This window comes from Furipterus horrens, unplaced genomic scaffold, assembly GCF_987537825.1.
Source record: "Furipterus horrens unplaced genomic scaffold, mFurHor1.1.pri manual_scaffold_9, whole genome shotgun sequence".
NCBI lineage: Eukaryota > Metazoa > Chordata > Mammalia > Chiroptera > Furipteridae > Furipterus > Furipterus horrens.
The window spans coordinates 28,177,169-28,190,902 of NW_028327179.1; the positions used below are offsets into that span (position 1 = coordinate 28,177,169).

A 13,734-nucleotide genomic window follows, 5' to 3' on the forward strand; every position below is an offset into this window, starting at 1 on the left:
CTCTTTAATTCTTAACACTTTATTTGTCCCTTTTCTTTCAAAATATTAATCATTTTTGTTAGAGGGTTTAGGTTTTTTTTAAGTATTACTATAACTTTGTTACTCTTTTTACTTTCAAGTTTTTTTTTTTCTATTCGTATCTTTATCATCTTTTACTTATTTTTAGGTTCACTGTGTTTTTTTTTTCAGTAGCTTTTTGAGTTTGGGTTAGCTGAAATGATTTTCAATTATCTTTAATATATTTTGCTTCTAATAAATGCAGTAGACACTTTTCTATTGTTTGAAGGTAGCATGTGTTTCTTCTGAATATATTTAAGAACCTATTCTTAATTATAAATTAATTCAAAAGCAAGTAAAATTATTCAGTATTAGAGCTCAAAGTGATGCTAGGTCCCAACTTTTTTTATGTCACTTTCGTATTAGTTTCTCAGGATTGCCCTATTAAAGTACCACAAACTATGTGGTTTACTACAACATGGATTTATTGTCTCACAATTCTGGATGCTAGAAATAGAAAATTAATGTGTGTGCAGGCCATGCTTCTTTGCTTCTTGTGGTGACCAACCCTTAGCATCCTTGGCTTGAAGCTACATCACTGTAAGCTTTGCTACTACTATCACATGGTGCTCTTCCTATGCGTCTGTCTTTACATGGTGTTTTGTGTTCTTTAGAAGAACACCGGTTGAATTGGATTAGAGCCTACTCTAATGACCTCCTCTTACCTTGATTACATCTACAAAGACCCTATTTCCAAAAAAAGGTCACATTCACAGGCCCCAAGGGTAAGGACTTCAACATATCTTTTGGGGGTCAATTCAACCCATAACAAACAACGTAATCCAGAACTGAGACCCAAAGAGGTTAAGTAACTTGGCCAATGTCAAATAGTTTAATTACTATTTAGATTTCTCAGCTCAAAGGCTTTTCTCAGACACTATTAAGATATATCTAATTGCAAGTACCTCAAAATGGGGGTGCATGAGAAACAGGAACTTCTGGAAATAAAATCTTTGCTCATCCACCAGGGGGCGCCAGGCTCAATAGGGCTCCCAGGACAGCCAGGAATACCAGGAGAAGATGGAGCTGCAGGGAAGAAGGTAACTAGGCTTTTCATATTACTGGAGTACAGACTATTGGACCACATTGATACCTTGGTCCTGCAGGACCTTAAATTAAACCATCTAGGACAAACTTAGTCTTTTAAGAAAAAAATACCACAAGTCTAAGCTTCCTCGTTCACTTACAGCAGAGAGTACTAATTCAAAGGATGAATAGTGTGTTAAACCTTCTGCCTTCTCTCTGGTGTTTGTCCATGACATTCTCTAGTGATCTAGTCTTTTCGGGATTCCTAGAAAGCACTTTAATTTAAACTTAGAAAAAAAAACACCTTTTTTTTTCCCTCTAAAAAAACATCTGTAAATGCATTCAGGAAGTAAAACCATTATAAAGATTTCCAAAATATTTTGAGTGGACATGTGAAATACTCATTTTTCAATACAAGTAGTAAAAAACAGCAGATGGAAAGGCTGAAGGTCCGTCTTGTTTTTTTTTCTTTTTTTTTTTAAACAAACCACCAAAAGTGAATGATGAGCCAAAGGAAAGTAAGCATACTGCTTTGGACATTGGCTGAGAAATTGGACTTTTTCACGATAGTTCAGCTGCTCTGAGCTAACCGAGAGTTTCACATTAATTTATTCAAGTTGATAAACTTCCAAATTAATTTTGAGAGTAGAGTTAAGGTCTGGTCTGTTTTGGAGGGTCTCAGCAGAGAATCCATTGGCCGTGAGAAGAGATGAGGTGGCTGACATATACTGTCTGTTGAGGCTCAGCTAAGATATCAGTGTTATTTTCTCTAGGGAGAAGCAGGGCTTCCAGGAGCAAGAGGCCCAGAAGGACCACCTGGAAAAGGACCACCTGGCCCCAAGGTATGGAATGGACAGTGATCAGGGAAGCAGATGACCTGTGTTCTGGTCCTGATACTAAAGAGCCAACCTGGGAAAAATTTGATTGTTATTCTTGCTATGTCAAATGTGTTTACTTCTGGCTTAAAGTTATGAATACTAGCTTGTGAGCTACGGAAGAAAGCAAGTAGGTATTATTATTCATCTTTATTTCCTAACATTCCTTAAAACACCCAGCTTAACGGTTCAACACGTGCTTTTCTTAATAGGCAGATTGACATTTTAAAAGCCCATAGGAAGGGAAAAGAAGCCTTGAGATATATCCTTGAGACTTGAAAGTCCATAAATTTTCTTTAAATATTTATGGACTTCCGCACAGCAATAAGAAATATCACCTTATTAAGTGGCAATTTTACTTTCACAGCTGGGAATAAATTTATTTTATACATTGTAGAAGTGCTAGTGAATATCATCTTTAGATGTCAAGATGAGAATATCCAAATTCATCAATAAGACCATTAGTGACATAACCCACAGCCTCTAAGGTGCCAGATGTGCCTGTATTTTTTATGTACAGTCATCCATGCCCTAAAAGGATTCTGAAGAAGTCTATATAAGGAAAGTAAAAATTAAATCTATATACAGTTGTATTAAAAGAGTAATTGACAGCTTAAGACATCTGTTCTTGAAAAATACTGCTTAAAATTGAGCTCTTAACCTTAAATGTGAGAATTTGAAATTTAAACATATTTGTAGAATTTCAATTTTATTTATTGACTCACCAGATTATGGGATCCTTGGGGACCAGGGAGCGGGAAATGTGGACAGAAAATATCTTTTTAACATCATGCAAAAATACTTATAGAAACGCTTGCCTGTTAATATTCAGGAGAGCTGATGTGTTCTAGAATACACTTTTGGAAAATAGACCCTTGAAATAATAACTGAAGCTGTAAGAATGAAAGAGCTGAGGTTTGAATTTCATGCTGTACAGTGACTAGAGAAAGAACATTCAAAACAGGATAAATATAAGCACAAGAGTTACCATGTTAGGGAAACCAAGGAGAAAGCATTTCAAAGGGTGTCAGATGCCACCACTGGAGCAAGGGCAATACGCATTGAAAAGAGAGGCCCCTGGATTTTTGGCTTCGAGGTGATTTATGGCTTACAGACTGCTGTAGGAGAAGAGGGATAGGAATATGTTACATTAACCCAGCGTCCCCCTAGGGTTCAGTGTTGCCACTTTATTATTTAGTTGGACTGCTGTTGTCTTCTGGGGTGACTTAGGTCAATACATTAAGTTTGGTAGTGAATGAAAGAAAATAAACAATTTTGGTTAGATTTTGTCTCTATTGTGAAATTACAATACAATAAGTGATATTTAGACATTCAACTGATACTTATTTTTTATTACCTGTCACTGCTCTCCCTTAGTAGGACCCTTGAGGAGTTAATTACATCTGTCTAGATCCTACAGGAGGTTACCTCTTCTTCTTAGAGGTGTTTCTGCATTGCTGATGTCCTTGGCATATAGTCCAGTGGTTCTTAAGGTGCAGTCCCTGGGCCAGCAGCATCAACATCACCTGGGACTAAATCACACAGGTGAATTATTGTGTCCCAATGCAGACCTACTAAATCAGAAACTCTGGATGAGGGGCCCAGTGATCTATGGGCTAACAAGCCCTCCAGGTGATTTCTGATGCATGCTCAGGTTTGACAACCATGGTATAGTCATTTACGTCATAAATGTTTAAGTGGCCTCAGTTGCAAAGCCCAAGGAGGTATTCCTTTGTTGAGCTGGGCCCACGCTTGGATGTGGTATTTTGCAGTTGAGCCTTAGTTGAAGGATAGTTTTGTAATGCGTGGAGGCTTCATGGGTGAAGGGGAAACAGTTCTCTTGGGGGCAGCACTGGTGCACACAACCAGGCTGGGGAACAGTCAGGAGGCAGTCTCTAGCTCTGCGCCAGGTTAATGCTCACAGGTCTTTCACCAATAGAATTACCTGTCTCCTGTGGGAGAAAGAACTAGACTCCCCACTGAGGAAGAAATGGGACTGGATTTGAAAAATATCTCATTTAAAGCTTAAATAGCATGAAAGCTGAAAAAATTATGGGAAAGCAGAGAAAAATCTCTTTCGTGGTACTGTGACTGTCTCAGCACCATCTGTTAGTAGACCAAGGGTGCCAAAGAATTGTACATGCAAATAAAAGTCCCCAAAGAAAGACACTGAACTTAGATTTTTTAAAATATTAAGTCGTATTGATTCTGAAGTACCCAATCTGCTCAAGAATCTTGACAAACCCTGTATAACTGAGCTGAGCTTGAGGCATATCATTTTAAAGTTGGTATTAGTTGAGAATGTGGCCCTGATATGGTTGTTATGTAATTGAGGAGGGTTTGTTAATACAACAAGTATATTTTTATAATTATTTTGTCAGGGTGATGAAGGGAAGAAAGGGAGCAAAGGAAATCAAGGACAGAGGGGATTTCCGGGGCTGGAAGGGCCAAAGGTAAGGTTTTTATACTCTCATTTCTACTCTGGGGAGATTGTAATTGTGTCTGGTTTACTTAACAGAATATTAGATTTCTACCACAAATTTGATTTCCCATTTTCTTCTGAACTAATACAAAACAAATGAAAAAAGGCTTTAGAAAATATATTAATGCAGATCATAGTAGAATGGAATAAGAAGCTTGCATAAAATGTGTGCTCTTCATTGGAATTTTTATGCTTCGGAGAGAGCATCTGTATGACCCTTCTCTCTGGGATGAAGTTAGTACCATAGGAGATACCAATCCTCTATCATCTAGTTTCGCTGAACAGCTTGTGAAGTCCCAGGCTATGAGGCAGATGGACAGTGGGGCCACAGAAGGCCAGAGAGTGACATTCGCATCCCGCGCCTCCCCAGAAACTTCAGGGCCAGTTGTTTCAATCACAGAAGGAAAGCAGTACTACTATCTATTTCACAGCGATGTGGGGAAAAGTAACACAGTTAATAAAATGCTTAGCACAGTTTCTGGCACATAGTAAGAGTTCAATACATGAAGTTATTCAGAGAGAATATGGAAATGAAAAGTAAGGGACTTATGTCCTGATAAACTGTCCAGGACAGGGAGCTGAGGAAGAAGTAAAGGAAATTGTGAGACAAGCAATTAGGTACATATCCTCACTTAGCAGGAGAGGATGTTGAGGTTATTTGGATGTGTCAGAAAACAGTCATTTGCAAACCTAAGGGAGTTCAGGCCCCTAGGAAGATGCTAACTGTAAAAAGAGACAAAGACCAGACTCTTAAAGAATAACGGAAAAAAACAAAGGTCCTGGCATGATGAGAGCAGGTCTAAAACAAAGCATCCCCCCCCCCCAGACTGGTGATTCTTAAACATGTGTCCCTCAGCATCCCCCAGGGAGCTTGTTACAAACCTCTATTTCTTGGCACCATGCCCAGAGACCTGGATACCAGAAATCTGGGTACGAGGAATCTGATTTTATTCAATAAGTTCCTTCTGCTGCGGGTAGTTCAAGGAGCCCATGATGAGAAATCCACTTTCTAAGAAATGTGTTGCATTACTATTAATAACAGTGATTACTCTTTATGTCTTAGTGACTCTTATTCAAAGTGGATATTTTTCTGTATTTTGAAATAAAACTCTTTTTTTGATGAAGAACTACTATATTTGAAAGCATAATCACATCTTTTTACAGGGCCTTTAAAAAATTGAATACCTTCTATGTATATAACTTCATATTTTAAAAGTATAGTAATTGGCCTCTTTTAAAAAAAGAGTAGAGTAAATCTAAAAGCATAATTTTGTTTACCCTGGTTTTTGTGAAAAATTTAACAAGTTAATGTTTTATTCCTTTGTCACAGAACTGAATAGGATGGCTATTTGTTACCAGAATCCTGCTTTGTCATTGTGCCTTTGACTTGTAGGCTTGGTATTAAGGATAGGCACATACATACATTGGCATGATCTGGGTCCCAGTAGGCCGATGTGCTCAGCCTGTTCGTCATATTGGAGACTCAGCAGAGCAGGAGGCATCAAGTATGAAGATGAGCACCGCTCAGGGCAGGATCATTACCAGTGATTCTCCCAAAGGTGGCAGGAGACCAAATGGGAAGCTCCTGATATTAAGAATAGTGCGTTCTTTAAGGCAGGAGGAGGCACATTTTTTGGTAAAGTTATAGGTAGTAAATATTTCAAGCTTTGCGGTCCAAGAGGCAAAATTGAGGATATTATGTACGTACTAATATAAAAATCATTTAAAAATATGAAAGTCATTTTAGCCCTTGGCTGTACAAAACCAGAGGGCAGGTTGGATCTGGCCCACAGGTAGCAGTTTGCTGCGCCTCTTCTAGATCAGTAGTTTCCAAACTGTTTGATTATGAATCTCTAATCATAAAAAAAATATTTGTCCACACTCCAATATAGGTTTGTTTGTTTATTTAGTTTTTAATGTAATTTTTATTTAGAAACTATCATATTTATGTTGTAAGGTTCATTAAGTAATTAAAAATTTAGAAGATGAGATAAAAATATATAGTGTGGCCCTAATATTTTCATCTAATAATGCCAAATGGGTCAATTTAAACACCTTGTAGGGTGTGTGCTCCCTGTTACCTGTACCAGAATTGCAAGAAGTGCCAAATAAAAATTCATGTTCCTTGGCCCAGCTCCTATACCTGTTGAATTAAAATATCTGGAGCTGACCATCAATAGGTGACTGACTAAAGAAGATATAGGCCCTGGCTGGGTGGCTTAGCTGGTCGGAGCATCATCTCATGCTCCAGAGGGTTGCAGTTCGATTCCTGGTCAGGGCACACTCCTCAGTTGCAGGTTTGATCACCAGTCAAGAGCATGTGCAGGAGGCAACCAATCGATCTTTCTCAGATCCCTCTCTCTCTCTCTGCCCACCCCCCACTAAAATCAATAAATATATCCTTGGGTGAGGATTTAAAAAATGAGAATAAAAGCTGAATTTAAAAACCAATAAACAAAAACATGTGGTACATATATACAATGGAATATTATTAGCCATAAAAAAAGAATGAAATCAGCATTTGCAATAGCATGGATGGACCTAGAAGGTATTATGTTAAATTAATAAGTCAGACAAAGAAACATACCATATGAGTTCACTTATATGTGGAATCTAAAAAACAAAATAAATAAATAAACAAACAAAACAGATTCATAAATACAGAGAACAAACTGATGGCTGCCAGATGGGAGGTGGGTTTGAGGGACAGGGTGAAAATCATAAAGAGAAAAGAAGTACAAATTGGCAGTTACAAAATAGTGATGGGGGTGTAAAGAACAGCATGGAGAACAGTTAACAATATTATAATAACTGTATATGGTGCCAGTTGGGTACTGGACTTATTGGGACGATCAGTTTATAAATTATGTTAATATACCTGAAACTAATATGATATTGAATATCAATTGGAATTGAAAAAAATTTTTTAAATATCTCTGGGACAGAAACCCTGGACTCTCTATTTTACTAAATTCCTCTGATGATTTCTCTACTCTCTAAAATTTGAGAATAATTGGTCTAGAAGTAGGTGGGACAGAGATACTACTTGCTATTTCAAATTGGGTCTTTATTGAGTCTCAGTATTGACACACACCCCAAAATTGAGAAATGTTTTAACTTTTCTATTTGAAAATTTACTTATTCATATTTACCATAAGCTCTCTACTTCTAAAAAGGGATATGAAATAGTTTTCAGTAGAATAATGACATACCATGGATCACAAAACAAGAACGAAGGAAAAAGTTCTAAACTATAAGAAACATTATTTATCTGCCAAGTATACCCAGAAACTTATGCTGAAGATAATTGTTATAACTGAATGAATATTCCTCTCTGAGCTTCCTGGCATACAACAAAAGGGAAGCACCATGAGTTGCACAGTTTTTACCAGCTAATAAAAGGTTACACAAGAGATAAGATTTGCCTAATACTCAGAAATTAACTGAGAGCATTTATTAAAGGCACTGGAGTCTTAATCATCAATAACTTTAGTAGTGGTTTAACAAAGATGTTAAGATATTTTCACATTGGTCTGTGAAACAGGAAAGTCATAAGATTTTAAAATGCTGGATATACATTTCTATGTTTTTCCTAATATACTTCCTGTATATAAATTTTTTTTGTTTGAAATGTAATGAGCGTTTTGCTCTGCTTTTAGGGTGATCCAGGGGTTATTGGCCCTTTTGGGCTTCCCGGAGCATCAATTCCTGGACCACCTGGATCAAAGGTATGCATTCTTGGGAATATTTTATTCTTTTTCTTAGACAGTTGGAAAGTGGGAAAATTTCATGACACCAGGCTACTAGAATTTTAGTTTTGGAAAAACCCCAAGGTATTATCCAGTTCAAACCTGATGTATCATAAGCAAACTAAAGGCCAGGTGCAAATGTAAGATTAGAAACCAGATTTCTTGCTCCTGGTTTTGAACTTGTCATTTCACCTTGAATTACGTCCCCCAAATCTTAGACCTCAATGCAAGTAAGAATTTATTGCATTTATTTAGAAGAATTTATTAAGATTTATAATCAGAAAGTGTGACAGAAAAGAAATTCACTCAGATTTGAGGCCATTCCCAAACATTCTTACAGTCTAAATATTTGAGTGTAGATAGCCACCTCTTATTTCGGTGGCCTTTCTCTAACCAGCTTAGTAGACTTTACTGTCAGATCTTATTTACTTAGGATTTGAAATTCATCTCAAGTACATCGGAAGAATGTACTCTCTCAAGATCCGAGACTGATAGAGGAAGCCCTTTGCAAATTAGCCAGTCACCTTTGTCCCCTGCCATTGTGGTTTCTCATGCAACGAAAGTCTGAAACTCTGAACATTATTTGTAACGTACAGGGAGACAGAGGAGGACCTGGGATGCCTGGACTTAAAGGAGAACCTGGCATTGCTATTCGAGGACCAAAGGTATGCTTTATCCATGTTCTTTTATTTATTTTTTCTGTATGTGAGAGCATGAAAGTAGGTTTAATGCGTAATAAATTGATGACTGAGATGGTTCTACTTCTGGTATCTATGTTGATGAACTCAAACATAAGACGACACTATTCCCTTAAAAAATAAATCAAGCCAAAAGATCATTTATTTTTCATAAATGGTTAGATTTTTGCAGACTAAACAGTTGTTTGAAAATGCTCTTTTTGTAATGCCTGTGATATGCGATTATATGGCCTCTAGCCTTTTTCATCTACATATTAATGGCCAATGTATCTCTTCTGCAAAACATTGTCAAAAAAAGTTCAGGTTTGGAAGCTTTATTGAATGAAATTTCTGTGCTTTGTTATCCATCTTTCAGAGTTATTTTAAATTAAAATGCAAATAATTATAGGAGAAGACAGCTTTAAGTAGTCATTTCTATTTTTCCATGGCAACAAAGCACCATTTCCCTCACACTACACCCAGCACTGCAGCAATATTTAACATTCCAAATGTCAACAAGCACATCCTTGTGCATGAGAACAGGCTTCAGGGCTCCATAATCAGCACTTAGTAAATTAGTAGCATGTTGTTATGTAGCTTTGAAGCTCGCTTCAGTTCTATCAAATTGCCTCTTCTAGATAAAAGGGTTCATGTACTGACATCAGTAGTTTTCAAACTTCAAAAAAGAAAACTTAAAATCATCTTTGTAATATAATGCAAAACCTATTATATACCGATAGAAGTTGTAGGGGTTCTTTTTGAAGGTCAAAGGAGAATCCTGACTGTCATTGTTTTAATCACTTCGTCATCCTTGCTAGAGTGACATTCTTCTTATTTACTGGGGACAGAGGAGGTTCCAGGGATGTGAGACTTTCAAGCTGAAACAGAGAAAGTCCCAGACAAACCAGAACAAGATGATGACCTTAGTCCTCAGACTTTGAAATACTTGGAAATCCAAATTACTTAAAAGACTCTATGGGAACCCAAGTTATGTATAACTCAAGGAGAAAATTCCAAACTTTCTAATGCTAAAACTATTGATATGACCTTGATCAAGAATATTTGGGTGACAATTTTCATATTGCTTGATAACTTCTTGGATCTGTATATCCCTAGGTCTGTGATTTATATTTACTTCTCTCTACTTACACTGTTCCTTACAGTAGAAATAAAACCTAAGTAAATATGCAGCTAGGATTTATAAGCTCCACCTGTTTTCTACTGATCATCATCAGACATTGTTGGTAAAATATTTCAAGTTATTTGCCTCTTCATTCCTCTTTTTAATCTCTTGGCCCTAAAGATGTCCCTTCTGTCATTCTTCCCTAATGCATTTTTAAAATCCTTACCCCAAGACATTTTTTTCATTGCTTTTAGAGAAAGGAAAAGAGAGAAAGAGAAACATCTACGTCAGAGAAAAACTGATTACATAGCTGCCTTCCCTACATACCCAGACCGGAGACTGAACCCACAATCTAGGCGTGTGCCCTGACTGGGAATCCAACCTGTAACCTTGTGGCTATGGGACGATGCTTCAACCAATTGAGCCACACTGGCCAGGGCTAATGCATTGGTTTTTAAGCATTTGGGGGATTAAATGCCTGATGGAAGTTTTAGCACATTAATTCAGTTTTTCTGTATCAGGGAATTCCCAGATCCCCTCTAAAGCTTACGATTTCTGCCCTAATTTATGCTGAATGAGAGAAACATCTTTTGAATCCAGTGCAAAGAGGCCAAGCGGCAAAGTTCCATCTAAAAATTTGCTGTAAGGAGTCCAAAATAAAAATCTGAGAAAGAACACATCCTTAATCCCCATCTTCTGATATTCCTATTAACATTAGAAGTAACAAGCTAACTACAGTTTTTGCAGGAGAGAGGACAAAGTTCTCTAAGGAAAAAATGTTTGTAAACTATTCATGTTTTAACGTTTTTCCCCAGTGTGAGTGCCAGAGGATAAATGACAACAGCTGCTGGTAATTTGTTATAAGCTTGGAACTTATAAATAAAAACTGAAAGTGAATTTTTATTCCAATTTTCTTTCAGCTTAAACAGGCAGCAGTTACTGCTTAGTTTTGTTGTTGGCCTGCTCTTTGTGCAAGCATGGAGAGAAATGGACATCTTATTCTGGGACATATCTCATGTAGATGTGTAAATCTTTAACTTTAGACATAGTTGGAATAGAATAATAAGTTCCTTCTGAGAAGTGACCAGTTTCCTGTAATTGGAGATGTACCAAAGCTCCCCTCTCCAGATGACCTTGCTTTTGCTCTCTGTCATACAATATATGCAGTCATCTTGGATCTTTGTTAATGATAAAGAGTAAATTAAAATTGTAATAAGTGTTCTGAAGATGATCATTCTTAAAGGGATTAGTCATATAGAACTAGTCTCTTAGATTTAATAGGAAAAAACAGTTCTTGCATTCATGGTTTCCAAAACAAATTTAACTTTCTTATTGCTTAAACGTATATAGATTTTCTCCCCTCCAATCAATCATTCTTTCATAGGAGTAGAATTGGGAACATTTTTGGGACTTGGATTTTAAGCAACATTTTGGATTGGAATAATGGCAGTTTGAGTTCACTGTTTGCTTGCATATAAGAAAAGCATTAAGAGTCCTGCTACTTTTTCCAATTTTGGAAAACAAAGGTTTGTCTATTAGTAGAATTTCTTTCTAATGTAAAAACCATAAATATTCAAAAACCTGAACAGTTCTCTATCAAAATAATTAATGTGTATTGACAAGGGCCATTGCAAGAGTCATAGTAATAGAATGGAATGTGGTATAAAAGGAATATTACAAGTTTTAAGTACAAATACAATAGATTTACATTGCATAACTTCTAGAAGTCTTCCTCATTTTATTTCTCTCTCTCTCTCTCTCTCTCTCTCTATCCATTTTACTTTAGCCAAAATTTCTTGAATCTCCATTTGGTCAAAAGGCAATAAACACCCTTCTCTTCATGTATATGAGACCAGTAGTTATTACCGAAAATTTTTGATGCCTAAGGTTATCACTATAAAGCAATATTTATAGCTTTTTCCTAGGTCTCAAGATATAAACCACAAACTCTGTGTCCTATCCCCTTATTACTTTTTTAAAACTTATTTTTAATATTTTATATTTGGGATTATTTAGTCCCCATGTCACTTGGGCCCCATTGAGGAAGACAATAGATGTAACATAATAATAGGTAACATACAGTTTATCTTACCTACATGCAAAATTTTGCTATGTATGGGGGGACCCATAAAAACCTGAAATGTATTTATAAAAAATTGTATATTTATTGTTACATGTTTAAACTTCAGTCACCTTCAAAGTACTCTACATTTGACACAATACACCTATCAAGATGTTTTATCCACTGCTCAAAACAGCTTTTGAACTGGTTGATTTTGATGCCTTTTAGTGCTTTTGCCATTTTTTGTTTCACCTCTTCCACATCAGCAAAACATTTCCCTTTGAGGACTCTTTCATTGGGGAAATAAACAAAAAAAGGCGTTCGGGATGAGAACAGGTGAATAGGAAGGGTGCGGCACCTGGGTCATGCCATTTTTGATTAAAAACCTCTGGGCAGGTGTGCTTGTGAATCACCCATCATGAAATGACCAAACGCATTGAAAGGGTCTTCAAAAAAATTCACTGAAGCCAAACACGGCCTCTCACAACTATGCCAGCTGGTACACTGATACAGATGGGTTCCTCCAACACTCACCTAGTGGGGGAAGCCTGTACTATGAGGGGCCCACCCTCCAAAAGATAATTTCATTTTTGGGGGTCCCTCCACAAATTCTTTCATACTCTTTTTTCTCATGCAGTGCTTACTAAATTTTCTCATTTTTAGACTTTTCCCTGATTTTTACTGCAGTAAAAAACCTGTCATTTAAAAAATTAAAATATCAGCCACCAGTCATCTTCTAATTCCTATAAAGTGTGTTTCCTATAGAGCACTTGGAAATGGTTCACATATGTTCCACACGTGCATTCCATGACTCCCAGTGCACACAATGGATACAACCTAGGAAGAGATAATGAGTTACCATTGGTGGTAGGGTTTTCTTCTAAAATTTTTCAATTCATTCCTTTGTACTTACTAAATCCACCTTTGGCATATTGAGTTGGTATTGTGCTTAAGTTTTGCCAGGTGTTTCATAGTTTGGTCTGATAACATCATCTGGTGTTGGAATTTACCCAGGGTGCCCAAGGCCCTCAAGGACCAGTGGGTGCTCCAGGACTCAAAGGCGACGGCTATCCTGGTGTGGCTGTAAGTATGGACATTGCCTTTTTTTAAAATTTATTTTTATTGTATTTTTTTCCATTATCATTTAACCCCCTTACACCCCCCTCCCCCCTGCAATCACCACACTGTTGTCCACGTCCCTGAGTTCTTTTTCCTCTTTGCTCCATCCATCCACCCCCTAACCACATCCCCCCAATAGCTGTATTTCTTTTCTTCTTACTGCACTCCCTTCATTTTTCCTTCCTCCCTCCCTCCTTCCTCCTTCCTTCCTTCCTTCCTTCCTCCTTCTCTCTCTCTCTCTCTCTCTCTCTCTCTCTCTCTCTCTCTCTCTCTCTCTCTCTCTCTCTCTCTCCCCCTCCCTCTTTCTCTCTCTGTGCGGACACTGCAAACAACAAGGTTGTTCAGTCTCTCCCTTATTATGTCATCTAGGGACCTCGAGGATTACCAGGGCCCCCTGGACCAATGGGTTTACGTGGAGTGGGGGACACTGGAGCAAAGGTAAGATTCTAAAGTAGGTAACATAGTAGCTTCTAAAAATGTACCTCTAGTTATGTGATTTTGGTAAAGTTTTTAACAGGCATTATAAAAGAGTAGAGATAGCTGAAGAATTGATAAAGTTGTTTA

The 13,734-nt window shown here is 37.2% G+C and overlaps 2 protein-coding genes across 2 annotated transcripts in view; one reads left to right on the forward strand and one right to left on the reverse strand.

The window, feature by feature from the left end:
• Positions 1-13,734, reverse strand: part of MIOS (meiosis regulator for oocyte development) — a 180,423-nt gene that overhangs the window by 116,513 nt on the left and 50,176 nt on the right. The window lies entirely within an intron of this gene.
• COL28A1 (collagen type XXVIII alpha 1 chain) overlaps positions 1-13,734 on the forward strand; it is a 147,946-nt gene that overhangs the window by 68,347 nt on the left and 65,865 nt on the right. The window contains exons 19-25 of the mRNA XM_090287205.1: positions 1,026-1,097; positions 1,857-1,925; positions 4,340-4,411; positions 8,100-8,168; positions 8,786-8,854; positions 13,066-13,134; positions 13,540-13,608. Of these exons, the coding sequence (XP_090143331.1) occupies positions 1,026-1,097; positions 1,857-1,925; positions 4,340-4,411; positions 8,100-8,168; positions 8,786-8,854; positions 13,066-13,134; positions 13,540-13,608 (489 nt within the window). The remainder of the gene's footprint in view (positions 1-1,025; positions 1,098-1,856; positions 1,926-4,339; positions 4,412-8,099; positions 8,169-8,785; positions 8,855-13,065; positions 13,135-13,539; positions 13,609-13,734) is intronic.